At 41.2% G+C, this 23,307-nt stretch overlaps 2 protein-coding genes and 1 long non-coding RNA gene across 7 annotated transcripts in view; 2 read left to right on the plus strand and 1 right to left on the minus strand.

Annotated features, from left to right (window-relative positions):
• LOC110838878 (glucose dehydrogenase [FAD, quinone]) overlaps positions 1-23,307 on the plus strand; it is a 33,738-nt gene that overhangs the window by 5,878 nt on the left and 4,553 nt on the right. The window lies entirely within an intron of this gene.
• LOC147872458 (uncharacterized) lies at positions 8,879-13,319 on the plus strand. The gene is made up of 2 exons (XR_015537235.1): positions 8,879-9,504; positions 11,242-13,319. It is a non-coding gene; the product is annotated as an uncharacterized LOC147872458 (long non-coding RNA).
• Positions 13,931-23,307, minus strand: part of org-1 (T-box transcription factor 1) — a 29,642-nt gene continuing 20,265 nt past the window's right edge. For all 5 annotated transcript variants that reach the window (XM_022082526.2, XM_087356405.1, XM_022082523.2 and 2 more), the window contains exons 8-10: positions 21,468-21,586; positions 15,207-15,378; positions 13,931-14,498 (exon numbers count right to left, since the gene is read on the minus strand). In XM_022082526.2, the coding sequence (XP_021938218.1) occupies positions 14,216-14,498; positions 15,207-15,378; positions 21,468-21,586 (574 nt within the window). In that variant the 3' untranslated portion in view covers positions 13,931-14,215. The remainder of the gene's footprint in view (positions 14,499-15,206; positions 15,379-21,467; positions 21,587-23,307) is intronic.

Raw genomic sequence — 23,307 nt, forward strand, 5'->3', positions numbered from 1 at the left:
CAGGTAAGACGCACTGAACCCGACAACATTATTTCCTTCTCTCTGTATATTCCAAATTCCTTCGATATTCCGTCAGTAATTTTAGACATCAAACACGGTTAGACACCGCGTCACCATTGTGCGTTCGTTGCATACACTTCGCGCAAAGACGCATGAATTGTGATTCGTATTGCAACCCATTATCATATTTTGGTCGATTCAGAAAAAACGTTAAACACATCCAATAGAATATAAATTTTATTGTCGTTTGATTTGCGGCCTTGGCTGGATTTTGAACCTGAACTTCCAACCTAGTGCAGGACAGTCTAGCCACCACTAAACTGATTTTGTAGATTCTTCTGTTTGCAGCAGCACACAGAATGCCTCTCGAGCCTCGTATTTAGTGAGTAGCTCTTTCCTTGGGTTAAAGCGGGCGGAGCGTTAAGCTGACCACTCTTCTCCATCTAGTGCTAGAGTCTGCGTGCGGTTTAATAGCCATGTCCCCCGTTGTTTGCTTGCGACGTGGTGTTAAAACTCAGTTGTAATATTACTTATATTTCGCATATAATAATCGGACTTCATAAAAAGAGGAACATTTAAGTACGTATAATGAAGATTTTGTAACGCGTGACTTCCGAATGCGCTATAGACCTAAGTATCGTTACATTCCCATTGCTTCTTCTTCTTTATCGGTTGCGCACTCTGCTTTATTTTAGATTAAGTTCTGAGGCGTAAATATTTTGAGACATGTCGAGGTGTTCCCGAATGGAGGATCACACATTTCATCACAACGCCGACGGATGGACATCCATTCCCTAAGCGGGATTCCAACTCGAAACTTTAGTGTGTGTGGAAGGAAGGCTTCTATTTAGTTCGGCCACATTGAAGTTCGCAAGGAACTGTATCCTAAGAGTGGCTGCTGTGTAGTTGTTTCAGTTTGGAAGGGTATCGACTGGTAGGCCTTCCCTTAATGTGGCTGTAACAGTTTGAGGGTAAATTGGTTTTGGCAGAACTAGCTCGTTCATCATAGGTTCCTGTTTTTGTTTGTTATCTTTGCCTTCCGCCCACGATTTCTGTTTTGCTTGGATGAAGCCGAGCTTCCTAAAAGTTGAACACTTCAAAAATACACCGACTCCTCTGTCTCTGCTCAGCTCCAAATTCGTTTTTTTATAAATGTCACTATTTTCTTGCTTTTGTTTGTTATTAATAAGAAAACATGGCCTAAATTATTAGCCTGTGTCTGAGCACAGCACGTTTAACTGTCACACGAAGTAACTCACCTTTCTCATTTCTCATTTCCTTCATTTTTTTTTTTTTGTTTACTCTAGAAACAGAAGGTAGTGTCCTCCTTTAAGATAAAATCTCAGCATTTACATGGAGGGGTCGAGGAAAACTATAGGAAACCATCGGCCTTAACATCGAGAATAAATATAATATTGAACCCAAAGACAAGCCCCTCGCCCCGTCTCTGGAAGTGTTAACTGCACTAGGCCAAATGGGCAAACATCGTGATGACCTGGTCATAGACAAAAACTCATAATGTTTTTAAGTAGGCAGAGCAGAAAACGATGAAAGTAAAGTTTAAGTCAAAGGAAGCCGCTAGGACTAAGCAATAAAACATGTGACGACTGAACTTACGCCACAAAAAGGCTTCCAATTTCTCGAGTCAAAGAGTGGTTTATGTACATGCATATTGTTGATTAACAAGTGTCGAAACTCGGGCGGGGGCTAAGCATTGGACCGAGTACTTCTCTTGTTTACGACGTATCTTCCTAGCATCCGTATTAATGTTATCCTCATATCTCACTTTCCTTTTTCCAAGTGACCGCTTTCTCTTTTGATGCTGGCACACGAAAACGAAGTTGTATTCGATGTTTGTACCGTTTCCTTTAATAATAATCAGAACAAATGGCAGTTTGTACATACGCGCACTGTTAACACCGCGGCTCGCTTATTCAGGCCTTCAGACAAGCCGCGGCCGCCTCCTTTCAAATTAATTTCCGTCCATTGATTATCTTCTGATCGACGTTATACAGTGTAGTAGTTAACGACGAGTCGCTGACTAACCTAAAAGTCAATCGTGAATTTCTGAATGTGTACTTGACAAAAACGCCCTTGAATTATTTAATAATCATATTAATACATTTCGTCTTAACTGTAGTGAATTTTATCTCATTTTGGACAGTTTGTGATTAATCTCCTAACTCATTTTACAGTCACAAAAAAGGCTGGAGTAGTCTTTTGGTGGGGGTGTAATTTGGGTGGTCCGCAGACTATCTCCGGCTAATTATTGCACCCCACATGTGCTGTTGGCAGCATTCCATGCATTCTTCTTGCAGACTGGTGCTCTGCCACCATAAGCCTGGCTACTAACGGCCAATTTGTTACGCTGCTTTCTCAAACTGCGTCTGATGGATCGTCTTCCAAGCGTGTATTGATTTGTTTTTGTTTACTAACACCCTATTTACTTTACAAACGGGTGGTAGCATGATTATGAATTATGAGCACCATTGCCGTCCAAAATCATTTCGTACCGTGTTGCTGCGATTGGGTAACGGAACAATTTTGCACATATCTCCGTCAGGCACTGCCATAACTTTTGGTAGACACTGCCTTCTCACCGGGGAGATCCGGGTTGAGTCCCGGATAACTTCACGTAAGATTCGTGTTGGACGAAGTGGCACTGGGGCAGGTTTCTGTCCAAGTTCTTCGGTTTCCCCCTGACAATCAGCATTCCTCATTTCTCACCGCCACACGAAGTGTGCTATAACCCTGACCAAGCAGAGCGTTGTCATGGTCTCTAGGGTCTTTATTTGTGATCTGGCTGGTCTTGGAGTAAAGGTTTTTCTACAGTATCTAGCCTTCTGCCTAAATAATTGACTGGCTGAATGGTTTACTAGATGAGCGACTGATTTGTTGTATGCCTGAAAGAACGCCTACCTGACCTGAATGACTGGCCCAGATATGACAAAGTCCACCACAGTTATTCAGCTGATCAAAAGTAGCATTGCTTACGGTGCGATTCTGCACTCCTACTCGGCAGCTGGAGTGTTTGTTTTTTTGTGAAGACGGTGGATTCCCCTGTCGGGGTAACGTTACCATAGTGACGCATTGCCTTCCGTCCTCCCACGTGATGGACGACCTGGGTCGTTGAGATCACGCAGTCTGCACTCACCCCAAACCACGACTAAACCCCAAAAATATTTAAAAGCATATGTGCTTTATATCGTACTTTTATGTGTAGCCATAACTTTCATGACACTTCAGCTGATGGATCGACCAGTTCCATTTCTGTTGCAATGCGAGAAGACTTCGTACGGTTCCGAAGGATCGGTTAGATAAATGGGTCGTACGTTATTTAACATCTCTGTAGAATTGTAATATTTTCTAGTGTTCAGGTTAAACTGTGTTGTCTTCTCGTTTCTTGTACGAAAACCTACTAAATATATTTTTACCCGTTTTTTGTGCGAGTGTGAAACGTCATATATAATCCTGTGGGAGAAAACATAGGTTGAAGGTGTTGAGAACGGGATGCCGAGTAGATTATTTAGACCTAAGAGGTTAGGAAGAACTGCATAACGATATGATGGTGATGTTGAAAAGTACTAACTTGGCAAAGACGAGAGATTCCGAGATCTTATTTCTTAAATAACCGACCTTTACCAAGTGGGACCCGTGTCGATAGACTCTTCTCGTTTGAGGTATTTCGATATTTTTTATGTTTAGGATCTTCCAATGTAACTTTTGTTTTAGCCCTTGCATTATCATTAGCTTCACCTTATTCGCGATTGATACGTAGGTTTACGTAGATGCCATGTTTTATTTTCGTCTTCTTTTCAAGGGTTAGGCTAGTGCCTTTTGCCTGTTTCAAAATGTCTTTCGTTTACTGGTCACCCAAAATCTCTTTTGAGATTTGAGGTTTCGCGGCGGTTATAATACCGTGTACTCTTGTAGGTGGTTACCAACGATTCTCAAGAACCTATCACCATCTTTACTTCCACCCTGAAGATAGTGGCGATACATTCTCTGATTACATGTAATGTTTTAATGGGAATACTGAATATATTCCTACAGAGACTAGTGGTTATCTGGTCTGTGGCTAATAAACAGAACAGTGCGGTCGCGTTGCAACAAGCTCTGTTGAATAAGTCCAGTTTCTTGCCACATAACCATTTTTCTTGTTTGGAATATAACACAATGTTGACTCGCACCTCGACACAGTGAACTCTGCTGATCTCGGTGTGGGAGCGGTCTGCAAGTCGTAAAGTCTCTTCTCCCATATGGAAGCAGTTTGGGCCTCAGCATCCTTCGTGCAGTAGTGGGCTATAATAGCTCGAACACGCTTCGGAAGAACTTGAATCTTACTAGACGAATTTTGACAAAATTTGGTGCAGTAGACTAATTCCTTGGCATGGGGGTCTTACTAGGTAAGGTGATGAACGTACTAATGGATATGATGCACATAAGTGGTTTACTGAGATTCTTAATTGTCTTGCTAGTCTTATCTTATAAATTGATGCGTTCAAAGCGAAGTTGGGGTCTTGAGCTCTTCACAGAACGTCTTGTACTGTACAGTAACCCCCCCCCCCCAAAATGACCATTGTAAATAATAGTTTGGTTAAGTATTTTTGACATCTTGGTTTGAGTGTTACTACTGGAGTAGTAGCTTATGCCATTCTTGCGCGTGGTATCCTACCTATGTTCAAGTATCAGATCAGTACATCACAGGCCGGATGTGCGTCGTTGCTGTGGTACCAGTTTGTCGTTTGTTTTCTCTGAACTCTCACGGGAAGCTTTCTCAAAGTATGGTACACTGTGTTACGTTCACAGCAGGGAGAAGAAGCAACCTAATTTTTCAGACTTCCTTGCCGAAGTGCATGGACCGAAACGCGTTTGTCTTAAATAGTAAGAATTGGTAGTGGAAAAGGTAGCTGGTTATATACAACATATTGCAAAATAATCTCACTCTATTTGGTTTTACAAATATTAAAAATTTTCTAGCTGTAGACATAGATGGTACGTAATTAAATAAGAAGTTATTTCTCAACTGAATCATATTACAAATTATCCATATCCTCTTTTATAAATTTATTCGAGCAGGCTTTTGTGTTATTTTATCTAAAAGACAAAATAGTGAGGATCGAGTAATCATTTATATCCCGGGATGTGATCAGTATTTTTATATGGTATATATGTAACCCCACGTATAAAGTACAGGCTTCATTCTCCGATTTCGATTTTATTACGGCTAGAAGCATTTTTGTACGCCCGTTACTTCTCGATGTTATCATGGGCATGGGTTGCGGAGTACAGGTTGTGAACCAGTGAGCGATGGCAGTGACAGCATTGCTTATTGGCTCTTTCAGCTGGTGACGGTGACAGACGTCACCTGTCATCACACCACGTGGTCACCACGTGAGAAGATGAATCACTGATGAGATTGATTGATCTCCATTTGTTATCCGTTTGAGGTCTGTTTTGGAGCACGTTCTAAAATAGTTCAACAAAACAAAGTCTGTAGCGAGTCATTTACTGAAAATGACCACCACGCAGGAAGAGAGAAATAGAGGAGAGGAAGACAAATGAAACTAAGGCGACAAAAAGAGACAAAGAAAAGGAAGAAAGTAGGAAAGGAAATGGGGGTGGTTGAGAGAGGGACAAAGAGACTGGATTGAAAGTTAGAAAGAGTTAAGAAAATGGAGAAGGAATGAGGGAATGAATGGAAAAGAAATCGAAAGTCAGTTACAAAGTGCAGATTGGCTCCTCCAAGATCAAAATTTCGTGAGGAGGGATTTGTTTTGTGCCCCTTTTAATTTTGTAAGGGGTCTTTCTCGTTGATATTTTTCACATGAATGTGAAACTTATGTGAAATAGAATGGCTTGCGCATTGACCTAGCACTGAAAACTCTCATCTCAACATTCAGTATAAATCTTGAACGTTTTGTCTGTTCGGAGTGTCGCCAAAACAATGAAGTCTACAAACAGAATAATTTATCATTATTACAGGAATTAGGCCTGTTGTTGTTAATAATATTAATAAACTATATAATACATGTAACACGTATTAAAAACAAAATGTATTTCGGTAATAGCTGTTGCACTATGTACCTCAGGGGCGAGGTTTGTCTGGGGTACATAGAAGTAAATACCCTATAAAGTGGTTAATAGATTGTGAATGGGCTACTTCGAAAATGAACTGCAGAATGGTCGGTTGGCCGGAAGTGCAGTGTACACGCCGCGATGGCGGGGCTGGTGTGTTGTGTATAGAGAGATTGAAGTCGTGATTTTTTCGGGGATGGGGGAGTCGACGGATGTCCCGCATGAAGTGCAAGCCGGAACTCTATACCGTATATCACAGTAAGGTAAACACTGTGAAATGTGAAGGAAGGAGAGAGAGATGGCACTCACTGTGTGTGTCAACGGACAGGAATGTCCTCTTCCATCCACTTTCCTGCCACATGGTGTTCCTAAACGCTGGGCACAAATTTGAGGTACGTAATTCTACGATGCGTTGTTACTGTTAAGAGGAAGAAGCTACTGTTTACTGCCATTCACACTCTATTCTGACATTCTACTGAAACTTCGTAATTGTAACGTGTAAATTGATAAGTACGAAGGAAGATAGTTCAGTCAAATTCGTCACAAACGAGTCAGGGTATTGAAGTGTGTTTCACGGGATACATATTTAATAAATTTATTTCACTTTTGTGGACAATATTTTTATATGTACGATAGTTAGCGAGATAAACAAATAAGTACATAAGCATCTGGGTTAACTGCCAGTTTTGATTGGATGGATTTTTTTGTACTTGTTTCGGTTGGTTCTCATAACAATTAAATTTTGTAGCTTAAAAGTGTCACCAGAATTCGTTTACCGCCGAAATAGTACCGTCGCATCAGCCCAGAAGATGGCCGCCTCGTTGTTAATTTATTTGTGTAACAACCCTTTGTCAATTGAATAGTTTATGTAGTGTCGAGATAACATGAACAGTGAATGGAAAAGTATGTGAAAGGTCGCAGTAGTGACCTATTAGTAGATAATATCCTAGTATTTCCCTGGAGGGACTGAGGAAAGTCGCGAATAATCTCAGTCAGGACGGCGATTTCTTGGCCAAAAATCAATCCTGGCTACAAATACAGAAGAAGTCAACTCAACCGCGGACGGATTGAGTGGCGGTGTACGATAGTCTTGTAAAGAACGCCTGTGTTTTGAGTCAGTGTGTATCCGAAGTTTATAAGATCGCAGCATCTCTCACACATGCGTTCCGCTGCCGACAGACAAGTGGACCTGCTCTGGAGCTAGCAACAAATGACTCGCCAGCCTGATTATTATGCTCGTGGTTTATGTATTATAATATAAGAGTTTAGGTTGGCCACATCAAACGAATTTTTCCTCTTTGTAGGGAAAAGGATGGCAGAAGGTTTTAAAGTGTTGAAAAGGTAGAAGCGGCCGTCTTCTTTAAAGCTTTGTTCAACACCTGGAGTAACGTGGGGTTCTTGTTTTCATACAACAAATTCAGATCTGGAGTATTTATTTTCGTCACTGTGTTCGGCTCTTGGCTGATTCAGCCCGGCGGCTTCGTATGTCACTGTCTTGTATATCTGCATTTCAGGTGTGCCAGCCACTTTTTCATTTCTTTGTGCAATTTCTGCTTGAAACAGTCGTCCGGAATTATCTACATAGCCGAATTCAAACAGTATTTGTCATTAAAGATAGTTACAGTATGCTGGAAATAGAGCCATCTTCCAAAAGTCAGGTATGCTAAATATACATAACTTTCAACATACTTTCGGTCTAATGAATCAAACGTGCCACATTATTTTCGATAATCCCTCTACCATTACATGCTGTACTTATTACACTTTCACGATTTGAGTTGAGGCGTCTGGTTTGTCTTACACGAGGTTTTCCTTGTAAACGACCACTTGTGTTATCTCCGAGACGGAGTGACCCGTCACCCTTTCTGTCTAACACGCAGACCACCTGAAATATGTTTCAGCCACCCTTGTTTCACAGTAAAAATTAGTTTTTGTTACTGAGGGTGGAGAATGGATTAAGGGAAGTTGTTGTTGACGAACACACATAGATCTCAAGAAACAACTAGAAACAGGAGCATGAAGGTTCTTATTCTGTACTCACCCATCTAATTGTTCTCAGAACAAGAAATGCGACATGTTGTCAACATGGGGAAATAACAGAGTAGACGATATGACATTGTGGTTGGAAATTTTTAATATTATTCTCCCATCAACGCAGAGGTCTCCCAGATAGTTTCTCCCCTTCAGATTTTTTTAATGTGTATTTCTGCAATTCAATGCTAAAGGTTATGCTAGATGTTGACTTCTCACCGCGGAGACCCGGGTTCAATTCTGAATGACTTCAAGGAAGATTCGTGGTGGCACTGAAGCAGGTTTCTCTCATCATTCCGCCGTTGCTCCACATATATCTATTACCACCCCGCGAGGTGCACGATAGCCCTGACAGAGCGGCACAACATACCCTCGATCCTGAGTTAGGGTCGTCACCTCTGACCCAGCAATTGACATTCTCGGCGTAAATGTAGTTTAGGTTAGTTTCAGACATGACAACGCCATTTTTTTACATTTCTGCAAAGAATGCACAACACCGTAACAGTCTTATGTCCCGTAGAATGTCGCTGTTGCACGCTGACGCGCCTTTCCGTATCATTTCTAGGACACAGCCGACATCATTCATTATCAAAGTAGAAGAGCATCCCCTGTGACTGTAGCCTGTTTGTTGTCAGAAGGGTGTGCAGGCGTATTCATTATATTCTTGTAGTGCTTATTTGTAATTATTCATGTTGAATTGAGTCCTGACCACCCAGTTAGTTTCTTCAAGTGGTTCGTTTACATAAGGATGGGCCATAGCCCTTGAAAATCTCCCTCATGTAGAGCTTCTAGCAATAACATGAATTATTACCAAGAGCTTGCCACTATCCATTGAAATGCTGAAATACTTGTGAGTCAGATATAGAGGAATTAATGTTACAGTCCCGAGAAGATATACGGACCCCAGTGCAAGTGAACGACAGTTTCAGTACATAAATTTAATCATAGTGAAAAGAATCTTAACCCAGGTCTGACGTATCGCACCTGATATTTTTTGAGTGTCAAGTAATATGCAAGCTAATCAACCGTCTTTAAAGTGACTTGCTTTTCTTATGGGGTCGACACATTGATGAGTAGTGTGGCCTACGTCACTCTTGCCCTGTCACACGACCGAATATAACAAACATATGACAAAACACGTCACACGCTGTAAACCTCACAACACGAACAGATAGTCGAGTTCAAGCCACAGTGGAAAAGTAGCTTTAAAATTAAGTGCTCTTTAAGTAACTCACGGTAAAATCTATTTTTGTTACATAAAGTTCGTAATTGCCAAAAGAATGCGGCAAACATTTGAGTGCCACTGTGGATGTTTCCCTCGTTCTTAATTTATTCATCGAAGTTTTCTCAGTTGTACAAGTTATATTGGGTGCAAAAGTATAATGATTTTGACTGGTAAGGATCTGAGAGGACGCGATCGTGACGTATTTTAAGATATTGGACGTAATGCTTATTGTGTATACATGTAATGACTTCTACTCTCCATATCCGAGGGCGGTTCGTTCATTCGCCCAATGCTCCACGAGAAACGTAACATAAAAGGCTTGAACAATAGTTGGTATTCGAACCAGAAATCCATCTTTGCTTAAGTAGTATTGTTATTATTATTAGTGCATGCCTGTAATTGGCCTTGGTTGACTGAACGTTTTGATTGAATTGTTATTATTGAGCCACGTAGTGTAGGTTCAAACCCAACAGAAATTGTCACAAGCCTGTTTCAGTGTAGGTCTAATGTTAGGGAGTGCGCTGAATGCTAGCCTAGCCTAAACAAGTTGCTTCTTCCTGCAATAGATCATGGTCTTGGATGTGTCGACAGCACTTGACTCTGACTGTACCACCTGTACACCCCTTCCCATTCTGATATATGGATTAGTTTTATAAAACACGTTGCCAAGTGACATATTTTCTGAAATTTACAGTCTTTCTCGATTAGAGAGCGCTCCTGGGATATAAATGTCAAAGCTCCTACACCGCCTCTAGACAGTTAACGGCATATATTTATTTAGACTTTTTAATTTGTATAACGTTGGTCCCAAAAAATAGCTTTGGACCCATTCGTTATAACACAGTACCAGCATAAAAACTTTTTTCTCTATAAAACATATTTATTATGCCCAGATTAAAGTTAAGTTAAATGTTTTGGTGGGTAATATTTTCTTAAAATAGTTGGTTTAGATTTCTGCTTGAATTATTGTAGTGGCCTCACATGAGACGCTAGAAACAGAATAAATAATTAAATTGTTAAATAATGTGACGTGTCCTAAGATATTGTTGTCGCAGTTTCAGTACTTAATCTCTACATTTTTGAACTTCATGTCGGGATAATTGTTATAGTTAGATTTAACGTCACAGGAACCATGACTTTCCAACAGCGCGCTGCTGAAAGACAATTAAGTGGGGCTACAGGTGAATGTAATGGCCTCTTTGATGACGAATCATTGTAGTTATTCGTACGAAATTTGATACAGTCCAACAGTAGGCTTATGTATTGAAGGTAAATGAATAGGCATCTTATCTATCGACCAGCTGGAGTTTAAGCCTATCCAGGTGGCCGTCACGGTCTCACTTCGCGCCCTAGGATCGCGATTCGACTTTTTCGGGAGGCATTCTTTGTTTACTTTTATGTTGTCCTGTGAAGGTACAGGTCTTGCTATGGCCTGCCTCTATGATCTGGGGATAGGAGGAGACAAAGGCTGCAGTTGGACTGTAGCGTCAGGAAGGAGCAATTAATTACCAGGTTAGAAAGACATTTACAGATTTGTGTCTCTTGTTTAGGCTTAAATGTAAGCCTGTAACAATGGTAAAAGTGGAAAATCTCATTGTTATTTCACTAAGATCTGGGTATTGGAAGTTTGGACGTTCCGGTACTGAGACATTTTGTTGAAGAAATTCGCTCTAATGACACATACGCACTTGGAGGAATTTCAGCGTCGTAATTACGTTATTAAGCATAAAATGAATATGGTTCTCTTGAAGAACTTGGCTTTTAGAGTTATTTCGGACACACTGCTTATTATATTTTTATTCCTTTCATCCTGTCAGTCCCTTTTCTTCTTCCTCTTTTCTTATTTCCTTCCCCACATCCATCTGAGAAGTCCGCGTTAATTTTACCACAGTTCTGCGTGATTGCAGGAAGCTGCAAAATCGATGTCACACGTGCATTGCCTTCTCCAAACAGCAGAACCTTGACAGTGCTTGTGTTTTGTTTCATCTGTCGTTACTGATCGTATTGTTGTAGACAATAAACTCAAGTGTTGTAAACTTCGCTTCTCTCCACACCAGTCACCATGGCGACCGACATAGGCTATTTGGTTCGCACAAAAGCGAACTCTTGTTAGACAGTGATTGTTACTTCGGAACTTCGAAGAAGCGTTGAGTGACGATAAACCGAACCTGGGATAGTGCAAAAGTGACATATGTAATGGGAGGACCACGTTTAGAATGCGTTAGGGAGTTGTACCACTCACTGCGTCCACTCTAAAATGCAACTGTTCCTGTAATAACAATAAATTCACTGCGCCTAAACAACACAGCATGGAGACGTATGTGGGGAGTGGTGTTAATTCACCCATGAGTGGTCTGTTTCGCCGCTTTACTCCTGATGGAAGGCTAGGTGGGCCTCAGAGTCAGTTTGGAGTGGAGGCTGAAAGAAGAATCTTGCCCTTCCCGGGAATTTAACCCTGTTTCGTGGCGTATTATTTTACTGAGTTGTCCCAGCTCATTAGTATTGTTGTTGCATACCATCATGTTGACCAAACTGACAAAATAGTTATTGTAATCTGGCGTGTGTTTTACTTAGAATATAGGTACATCAGTATTTAGTATTAATCACATTTCCTGTTATTGGTACTGCCAGAATTAGGGGGGAAAGCACCAACAAAACATGATGCAGTATTACAAAAAAAAAGTTCTTCTCGGCGAACGTAGTGCTACAACATAATTAAAGCATTCGTGCTCGGTAACTGCGCATATGTGGGCCACGTGTCGTGATGTGTAAGATCAGCCTTCATATTTGAGCAGTGTCGTTTGTTAAAATCTGTTTCAGCTAACGTTTCGGCAAACACTGCAGTTGCATCTTAGGGTAAATCTTCTGGATAAGTGAAACAGACAGTACAGTTATGTACCCCAGGAAGGGAGATTGGAGTGGCCGCGTAAACATAGAGGAATGTTATGGTTGTTGATAGTTCTAAGCTTTGGTATATTTTATAATAATGAGTGTTGAATTGACTGGTAGGTCTCATTGATCCACGAGAATAGTATAAAAGTGGTCATGATAAGTTGGTGACACAAAAATATTAGTCCTATGATACATTATTAACTGTTTGAATCAATACATGATTGACAGTGGATATCATAAAGTTATACATTCTTAGGGCATCAGGATTCTAATGAAATTAATCTTATCACGTGTTAAGATTTCGTGGAATCAAATGTATAGGCCTATAGTCGATTTACATTAAGGATTCAGTTTATAAATTAGTGAAAAGATATAATTCCATTTGTGTATAATTACATTATTTTCACAAGTAAAATATTTGACCATATAAAATACTTCTCTATCACATTACTTATGGGAAGTCTCATTTGGAGTTTATTAATCACATAACTTCCGAATTTTACACAATTGTAGCCTATTTACTATCCAGTGTGAATGAGTAATTAAAATAAAAGTGACTATCATCATTAGCAGACTTTAAAATGTATTTTAAACGAATAGGATGTGAGGTGTAAACAGGATTCCACTGACCCAGGATGACCAGTGGCGGGCTGTTGTTAAGACGGCAATGAACCTTCGGGTTCTATAAATGGCGTTGAATTTCCTGATTTCTGTGCAACTTTTGCAGTACACGAACATCGGTACAAGTGAGAGATGAAAATAACGAAAAGTAGTTACATATAAGATGAGAAATAAAGTTCGATTTGAACTTCTTGTCAAGTTAGGCGTTCTACTGGATCAGTAAAAGCGAAAGTTAACTTCTTTTGACAAGCTCTGTCTTCAGTTCAGATGAATATTAGACAATTAACGTTTATGACCTAGCGAATTCACAACAGACTGCTTTTTTATTTCTGTACAATTGGACCGAAAACTGTACTCAGATAATTTCGTATTGATTTGATAATTTATATGTTTGTTCTCGAGCCACTATTAATTACTGGGCTTGAACTCGTTTGAATAATGTGAAATTCAAATAAATGTGCAGCGGTGTTTTCACAGTGGTTTGATTACATTTTCCTTAAATGTGCCCCTCTCTGCAGTCTCTTATTTGCTTTTAATTCAGTTGAATAATACAGAAGTGTGTGGCCTGGGAAACTCCGTGTAACTTACATTTCGGATAGGAAAGCCTACTGCCCTAATACGAGTATTCCTGGTTTTATTATATCCGACTTATAAATGTACTTTTGGGGCCATTGTCGTTTGGAATTAATTGAGTTGATAATAAATTCTGAATAATGTATCCGTATAACGGAAAGAAAAGCCACACTGCCGTAATATTGATTATATTCGACTTACAAGTTTTTATTTTAGCCTGCTATTCTGTGGTTTCTATGCAGTTAAAATGTACAAAAATTCTGTGGCGAGGAAGAGTGTATCTACTGCTATCTTACTCCGTAATTCATTGATTAAATCTGCCTTAAAATTTTCCACTTACGGCACTTTAATGTTTGGTTGCGGTTCAAGTGGTCTATCAAACATAACTCATAACAAATTAATTCCTTTGTAAGCAAAAGGAAAACCTTGCCATCGTAGCTTTTCCATAATTATTTGTCTGTACCTTCTCTAAAAGAGAATACTTTCATTTCTGTGTAACTGAACCAAATGTCATAGTAATAGTTTGACTATATTTTCCTTATATATTTACCTTCTTTGACCATCATTCTTTGGCTTTACATCAGTTGAATATGTTCAATGTCTAAATCCTAGCGTATCCGAAACAGTTTCACTTTTATACGAACGAACAAAAATTCGATGGAATATCATCAATGCACTTGTGATTCATATTCCACAAATACACAAATGTCGAAGGAAGTGCACGCACCAAACACATGGCTCCTTCATCTTTCTCGTCCACAGAACAAACTATTTTCTTGTCTCACCGTCATAGCACTATCTCGGGGTGTACTCGTGATAAGCACTGGGTCTATGGTGTGTTGTAACGTTGGTGCCGTTGTTTCCCGTCGGAGGAGAATAAAATCCCTGGTGATGGTATCCCGTAGCATGGTAGAGCCCCACTGCTGTTGAGGGACTAACAGTGGCCCCTCGACCCCCATAGGGGCCCGGAGTTGCCGCAGAAACCATGGTGCCTGCTCTCAACACTGCTGCCGCTGTGGACGCCGGGGACTTCACAGGACTGCCGTATGCACTGGGACCACTAGGCACTCCGCCAGCACTGCGCAAGCAAGTAACGTTAAGAGTTCGAAGCACCCAGTTCTCCAATACAAAGATCAGTCGCTAAATTCTGTTAAGGAAAACCCGAGTAATCGCTATTTATTCAGAGAGCCATAGGAAACCCATAGAGACTTGCAGTGGGCAACATCAGAGTTACTAAACGTTAAAGTAGGTGGTAAGCATAGACCTATTGAGTTACTACTGTGCTTTATAGAGAGATAAGTGAAATGTCGTTGCTCATTTTCGGCTGATTCTGAGATGCAGAAGAACAAGTCTTATCCCGCAAAAACAGAAGATTTCCTTATAGCTTCACGTTATAGTTTACTGCTCCTACAATGTGAAGAAAGTTTCAAAGCCGTGTCGTTCTAGGATTGTATTCGGAAAGTATCCAGTTCTAATTTTTTCCTCAGTTTCTCCAGGTGAATGTAGCCATAATGAGTTTTACCTTGAAGTTGTGTGTGCGCGGAGTGTGGTGGGAGGGGGAGGGGGGAGGCAGCCCACTTTGAGCCCTTGCCTTTCTAGAGAATTTTTCTGGCAAAGATTCGACATTTTTTAAGACTGTTTTTACCGTCGCAAGGCCACGTTCTGATGGTAGAGTTTATAGTATACTGTATAATTATTGACAGGATGTCGGTACAAGCGCGAATTTTACCCGTTCGTGAGAGGAATGTTGTGGACTCTGACACCCGAAAGCTGTGAGGTCGTTTACCTGATGGAAGTGTAGGCCGCCTGGTGCAGGTGGTGGTGGTGGTAGACGGGGCCATAAGTGCACAGCTCCGCAGGATACGGAGTGGCACTTAACATCGGAGGAGCGGCGCTCGTGTTGGGTGTGTGCGGAGACGTCCGGGGTGGGGGAGCCACCGACGTCTCTCCGTCGTTCTCTGCCAGGACAAACTTCATTAATGACAGACTAATCACCTCATTCTCGCCGTCAGCTGAACCCAGTTCCCTGTCTTGATGAGGCTAAGCTTCACATTAAGTTCCGAGAAAACAGTTCATGCGATCACATTGACCTCATGGCCTTGGGATCGTGGATTCGAATCTTGCTTCTGGATTTTATATGTGGTTGAGTTTTCTCTTTTATAATCACGTATTTAAAGACGCTTCTAAACTGCATATGTTATTCAAATGAGTGGTTATAAATCATGGATTGGAAGGGATCTGGAATGTTGCTGTTGTGCCCTGTTTAAAATTGCTATCTCTGCACTTGCTGGATGTTAATTGGTTCTTGGGTTATTCAACGACACTTTTTCAACATAACATATCATGTTATAGTTGTGTGGCATCTGATGTTATGATGGGGCGACAGAAAGGTTCTTAAAAAATAAATAAGAATTATGTTTACTGTAGCACATAATGTTGGAGGTCGTGTTTCACCTCCGAAACTATTGAATGGGTTTTAATTAGCCAAAATCTGTGAACGTTCGAATCTATTTCTGTAGAGTGTATTTAACTGGTCTTGACCAAAATTAAATTCGTTCGGCAACTTTTAGTAGAGATAGCCAATACGAAATTTCCATTCTGTGGAGATAAATATTTCATGCACTTCGTTAAAAGAACACATCACACAAGATAATGTGCACTGCCACAGGTTCAGGATATGTTTAGAGAAATCTGTTTCAGGATGTGATTGCATATTGACAGTGTTTTAACGAACTTGTGGTCTGTATTTTACTATACATGAGTGGCGTCCATTGTTTGATGTTCGTTTTAAAGCTGCTTCTTACGTTGATTTTATTTTCTAAACTCAAATAAGCGACAGAAGGAAGTGCAGTCTTAGCTGCAAGATGAAGGGTGACAGAGAGAAAAAGACAGATACGTTCGTGCAGCCGCGAAACAGACAGTTGAGAGGGGTTGTGGTAACGGGGTAACGATGTGTCCATATGTTAACGGGCGATTAATAATAATTGAGGGGTGGCAACTCGACGCGGCCTGACAAGCGGAGCAATCACAACTTTTATGTCACGTCGGCGTCTGATCTGAATATAGACTAGTGCTTAGAAGTTAGTAAGAGAAAAAATCGGGCCCCCAAACAAATATAAAATTTTTGTGCGACCTATTTGGGATGATAATGTTTAAATTGATCATAAAACACTAGAATATGAGGGTAGGGCTGGATTAATTTGGCACAGGATATGATCCTGTGGTGTGTTGTTTTGGTCATAGTAATGAACCTTCGAGGTCCATAAACGGCGGGGAATGTCTTGACTAGCTGCGCGACTGTCAGTATCTCAAGATCTGTGAACTAGGTGGACATCATGAAGAGTTGAAACGTGATTCAGATCCGAAGTTAAAATCTCTGGATTGAGAATACAGCTCGATAGATTAAATGCCACCGCAATAACTGGACATGTGGTATTGATTGGGACGTGAATTAGGAAGGAAACGACAGAGGAGAGGTTTTAATTGTTAGAATCGCTAGCCACTGAGCTGGCCAGCACGTCGTCGTCTGCCAGTGGATCTATCTTCTGACACTTTAGTTTTGTTACGTTTTTCCACCCACCATTTACTTTGTTCTACATCATCCTTCTTTCTCCCTGTCAAAGTCTCAAGGCACATTGAGTAATAAATTACCCTCACACTTGAAGCGAAGGCGTCCTGCCCGTCACTCATTAGGACGCAGCGACCTGCTTCTGCTGCAGAATACCAACTTGCCAGAGCATATTCCCCCAACAGCAGTTATATTGTAAGACTTGAAGTTCTCACAGCGGTGAGTATGAAGATTTCCGTCTTCTGGGTTGTTGCGCTGTGTAGTCTGGTCGATGTTAACCTCCGTCATCAGGGCGATTCATCGCCCTGATGACGGAGGCAGTATGACCTCTGAAACGTTGGTTAACATCGACCAGACTACACAGCGCAACAACCCAGAAGACGGAAATCTTCAGCAGTTATATTATTGTTATTATTCACGAATTATTTTACGACTAAGCCTTATTATCTGCTAACTGACACAATGGAGGTGAATCCCTGTTGAGAAACCGAACATCGCCCTTGCTTCGTATTCGGGAGGTTCCGTGTTGAAATCTCGGCCCGGAGACCGGCTATCCTCAATAAAACTTTTTGCGGTGTGAGGGCGCTGAAGTCTCTGGCTAATAAACTGAATGGTGTTGCCGTATTTGGTTGGCATATGGTCCGTTCCCAGAAGCAGGTTTGTTGGAGGAATCAGTCAATCAACAGACTGTTCGTTGCTGTAATGAAGTGTAGTTTTGTTCTGCTTGCTGCTGTTCTGCAGTACAACGATGATCGGTTTGGTCTGGTACCAGGAATCGCTTTACAGGCTGTCTCTCCTGTATCATCGTTCTGGCTGGTTGGCTAAATGTCGCACGTCTTGTAATGGCGGGCAGATAATATGAGAACCACGTCGCGGTGTGGGCAACCCGTCCTTCACACAGGAATGCGGCTCTCCTTCCTTGTGCCTGCCTGCGTGTCGCTAACAAGCCGGCCATTTTGGGCTCGAGACTCACTGGCTCATTGTTACGACTTGATGGTGCGGGGTTCTTCTTGAAAAGCTGATGGTTGCTCAGCCAGTCAGCAATTACCTCTTTTTAATGGATTCTGAAGCTCATATTACCGTTTACATCAAAGGCTGTTTCTCAGAAAAACTGATTTTAATTCACGCCCTCACACGCTTTTTAGCTGTGATCTAATTGCTATTATCCAGTCGTCTGCACCCAAATGGAAAAAAAGGGGGGGTTTGCTAAACGTCCGCTAGTACAAGGAGCGCATGAAATCAGGGTCTCAGCTGATAACTTCAAATCTGAGGCCAAAATGTGTGTTTCTTTGAAAACTAGACCGAAAGCATCTGTTATGCAGGAATGGACTTTGGTTTACTCAAACTCTTCTGTTTTATTTGGTCAGCGCCGTTGCTTATTCCACTTTAACCTTGCAATGTGCGCTGTTTACCTGAGCAAGAGAAGGGATGCATGCAGCGTTTCATTGGCTGCAACCAACACTGGGACAGTCCTGCTATTGGCTGGTAATAAGAGTTATGGTGGGACGCGTTATGAACACGCAGTTTGTACGTGCTGAGAATCTCCAGGTGTGACACTGCTCCCTCTTTTCCCTTCCAGAGAAAATAAATACACTGACAAAACTTGTAAAATGGAGGCAGCATCTTAATCCGTCTAGGTTCGACTTCAGCTAATTGATTGACTGGCTGTTTGATGGAGCCTTGTGAGTGTAACGGTGACCATCTAGATTTGAATTTGGAAGTACCCTTTTCGATGTCCGACCAGGGATTTTCGTCATTCTACACAGTCTAGCCAGACAATTGCCACTTAATCGCATGTACTGATTAGAATTTAATGTGGTTTAAAATTATTTTTTTCGGCACAGAAGATAGGATGATTGCGTTGTAAGAGGTCTGGTATGAGACCGGAGGTTATCGCGGCGGTGAAGATGACGATGTCGGTCCTCTGGGCTATGACAAAGGCTTCGACCAACAGATTTAAATCTGTGCTAATAGAATCCGCTAATATGACGGCTCGCCATTTTGATGAATCCTGAGCGAGTTAAATTCGATTCACATTCTCATACCCTGGTGGTCAGACACACACATTTCTAAATGACACAATTTAAATCGTTCTATCTGTTCTGTGTCACGAATTCCATGCTCACACTGCACATCGCCCGTTGTGCATTCGGTCGCCGTGAAAGATTCAAGTTCGTCAATAGACCCTGTGCAGTGCAAACCATTCGTCACTTAATTCAGCTCTTCGAGGTTTTAGTGCGAGACTGTCTCTCAGCGGAAGAAAAGGACGTGAATGATGGTATTTCGTAACAGGACGCTGAAGAGAATGTTCGGACCTGAGCGAGAGGAAGAAACAGCAGGATAAAGAAAACTGCATAGTGCGTAGGATAATAACTTGTTGCACTGTTCACTAAATAAGCCTATTGGGGTGGTCAGACAAAGCATATGGGATAGGTGGAATGTGTAGAACGTATGGGAGCGATGAGGAAGGCATACAAATTTTAGTCGGAACACCTGAAGTGAAGATACCTAGGCATAGATGGGAGGACAGCAGTAAACTTAACGTAAAGGAAATAGCGTGTGAGAGAGTGGAATGGATTCATCTGGCTGAAGACAGCTTCTAGTAGCGGGCACTGTTGTGAATACGGTAATGGACCTTCGGGTTCAATAAAATGCGGATAATGTTTTGATCAGCTGAGCGATTGTTAGCTCTTTTAGAAGGACCTAGTTAGATAATATTTTTAAATATGCTTTTAGAATGGATGTCCCTTCTTTGTCATTAGAACCTGTCCCGGAATTCTGTTCAATTTTTTTCGAAGGGGAGACAGTGTTTTCTTCTTAACCCCCCAAAATTGGAATTTTCTGAATCCCCTATTTGTACAATCCAGAATAAATTCCTGGCCCCACACCCCCATTAGGTGGAAACCACAAGTAGGTTCCTTCGCTGGTGAGGAGGAGGATAACATTCCTGAGAGCAGTGGATCTATGCATTAGCCGTCGAGAGAAATACTGAGTAGCTGCATGTGCAGTGGTATCTAGGCGGCCGTGCAGGGAATGCTGTGCGTTCTAATGACGGCCGTACTGATGTTTAACAATCGCAGAGTGGTATGTTCCTCGCCGATTTGAACACTGGCCTTTAACATCTGGAGATGTATATATAAACGGGTCTCCCAGATGCGTTTGTGTCTCTTGTTTGGAACGCTTAAGTATATTCTCCTTCCCCTCTCCCCCGCAGTCTACAATTCTGTTTTTAGAAACGTTCGCGCACACACATACAAAAAAGACGTGACATCTATTATCTTCCGTGTATAAATGTGTCCTCGTGAAATAACAGGACTGAATCGATGGTTTATTCGGAACGTAACCGACTTGAATCTCGGCAGTTCTAACGGCTTGGCCCTGCCCTTTCTGAGGTTGGGTTTCCTCAGTCTATGAAAAAGAATACCGGGACACTTTAATACAGGCTGTGACTGCGTCTTACGAATTCTTACCCACTCATCTTGTTCACCTTTCCATCCGAACCGAAGAGAAGAAGACGAAAGACAAGAATGAGAAAAATATGTGAATAATGAGGAAGAGAAGAATAAATGAAAATCGTTTCAATGGAAGTGCAAATAATTCCATGATTTACAATGGAAAGAGAACATGGCACATAGACGGATAATCGGCCGCAGAGGAAACCATACCGAGTGTCCCACTGGTACAGTTTCTGGATGGAGGCCTGAGTTCTTGTTTTGCACATTTCTTTCTGATAAATATAGCGATACAGCAGACAGGGTCAGTTCCGTTGTCTCAGAACGTAAGGTCTGATTACATATTGCGGTAGTTTTGCTCAGTTTCTTTTCGCATATTATTTTCATATTGCTGAGTTTTGAACTAACTTACAAAGCAGCATTACCATCTTCGTGTTTGGGTCGTCTTTACGGAGGACTTAGGGGTTTAAATTCCTTTATAAATATATAAAACAATTCAAATTTTCTGGAAAAAAATTGTACAACAACGATCTGATGACGAAGGGATGAAGTTTAACGTTAGAAGCACGGGTTCTTTGAAAACTGTGTAATTGATTATTTTTGAAAACGACTTTGAAGTGTAATCCTGTTCAGGTCTCCACCACTTGTATTTATTCACAAAGTACTAGGTTTGAGTTCCTACCTGTCAACTGGCTATTGTGATTAAAGTTTCCGTGGTAGTCTTTTATATTCATCAGGCGAATGCTGGTACAGCGTCCTTAAACATATCACTTATCCTATTTCCATATCCTCACGTATTCATCACTTCGCAGTAGGGTGGAACGGTGTGAACTGGATTCGTCTGGCTGGCTTAGGTTAGGGCCAAATGACGGACTGTTGTGAAAGAAGCGGGCAATATTTTGACTAGCTGAGTGAGTCAGAGGTGACCAATTTCTTGGTTGTAGCCTGGACGGTCTCGCCATAAAAATTTATAATTTTTGTTCTGAAATATTGATCTTTGTCCATGCGCAATGCTGAGTGTACTGACCTTTGGTTTCCTTTGCTCCAAACTGGACACTGCAGGTAGGTACAGGATTACTGCCCCTGGATGGATTCCTCAGTCTCTGATGTGTCCCTAACTGCAGATGGTTGAGGACATCCACTCCACTACAATACACAAAGGACAAAAGATTAACTGACGTGATCCAGATAGTGGGTTCTTGGTAGCAGCAAAATAGGCCAATAGTTAATGTTAATGGACGATTCTCAGGTTGTCGATGTTGGTCTTCTGTGTTGTAACGCCGTGTGGACTTGTAGGTAAATAGTTTTCGTAGGAACATACTGCCTTTATTTTCAGCCCTATAGATAGACGCAGTAAGTCTACACGGCGTTGCAACCTAGGAGACCACGTGATATCTTCTCCGACCGTCGCGTGAGAACCTCAAATCTTATATAGTTTAATAAATTAACATTATGCAATTAATATGTCATTTATCAGGTTGGTTCATTGGTAATACGCATGGCTTGTCTTCTGAAGATGCCGACTTCATATGTGGTCTGTAATAGCTAAAGTTCCTGTATAATTTCTCTCCAGTTCGTGATTTTTGTCCGTCCCTATCTGTGTCTAATGCAGGCCCGCAACACGTTGCCCGCGGAGACATTTGAAATAACGAAACGTCTTTTAACCCTGGGAACAGCGCGACAGAACGCTGAAAAAATTTCACCCGTGTCCTGGCAAACTATGAAAGAAAACTTACCACCACTTCCATATTCCCAAGTGACCCTGTCATAAACCCTTATTGTTAGCCGTTGTTCTTTGCCGGAATTAAAATAACTTTGTCGACGATTGCTACGGGGATGTTTTCTTGTTAACATCTTTCTGATGTTTTCATTACCGGACTTATAGTCAGTTTTATTGTGCAATAGATCACACCCAAGTTAATGTCAATGCAGTAATATTTTTAAAAGGTTATGGTCTTTGTTGACTGATTAGTAAATTGTGTTATTGGTAGATACGTAATTTCTTTTTCTTGTAATTTCACATACACATAGCGACAATTAACGTTAACAGGATGGCCGGCGAGATTTAGTTACACTTAATAATATGAGCTAGTTGGTTAACTTATGACTGTCAGAAACAGAAGTTATTGCAACATTTTAAAATGGCATTCGATATTAAACTAATGATTCTCATGCCATGTAAAGACTGGGCGGCTGGGACTGGTTTCTTAGATGCGCGAATGGTGCACGGGATTTCCGCACCTAAATTAACTTAATATACACATTTACCCCCACAGTTTCCCGTCGTTTCGACTTCCTTCGCCGCAACGGGAATCCGGAAACTCGTGCCCTGAAAAAAACTTCCTCTTATTCTCGTCTACTTAATCAAGTTGTGTCTCACTGTGGGACTCGGAACAGTTCTGATATTATCACTAAGATGTCCTCTTTACCCATTTTTAATTTTTCCTACGTAACAAGCCTGTAAATAGAGTAAAACCGCGAAACAAGATAATTGGAACCAAGATTTCGAGGGATCTGGGTTGCCACAGTTTTATTAGGCAGCTGTAATTAAAATTGGGTGTGAGAGAGCAAAGAAGAGCCCACGTTAGGTTAAGAACACCAATCAGACTTCAAGATACCCTGCCGAATTAATTATTAATAAATAATACAACTCTTATGTTACTTTAAAATAGACTACCCGTGTAGTATGTTCAGTCAGTGAGAACAGGTCTAATCGAGAGTTCAATGAAATTTTTTTGAAACTTCAGTAATTTTTGTTAAGGTTTTCCGACCCGCGGTCACTTCGCATAACCCCGTTCGGCCACATTAGCAGTAATTGTCCACCTCCGACTTACAGGAATAAGCACCCACACAAACACTGATAGAGC

The sequence above is a fragment of the Zootermopsis nevadensis genome, unplaced genomic scaffold, assembly GCF_977971745.1.
Source record: "Zootermopsis nevadensis isolate Lab colony 2312 unplaced genomic scaffold, Znev_1.0 Znev_ptg000027l, whole genome shotgun sequence".
Taxonomy (NCBI): Eukaryota; Metazoa; Arthropoda; class Insecta; order Blattodea; family Termopsidae; genus Zootermopsis; species Zootermopsis nevadensis.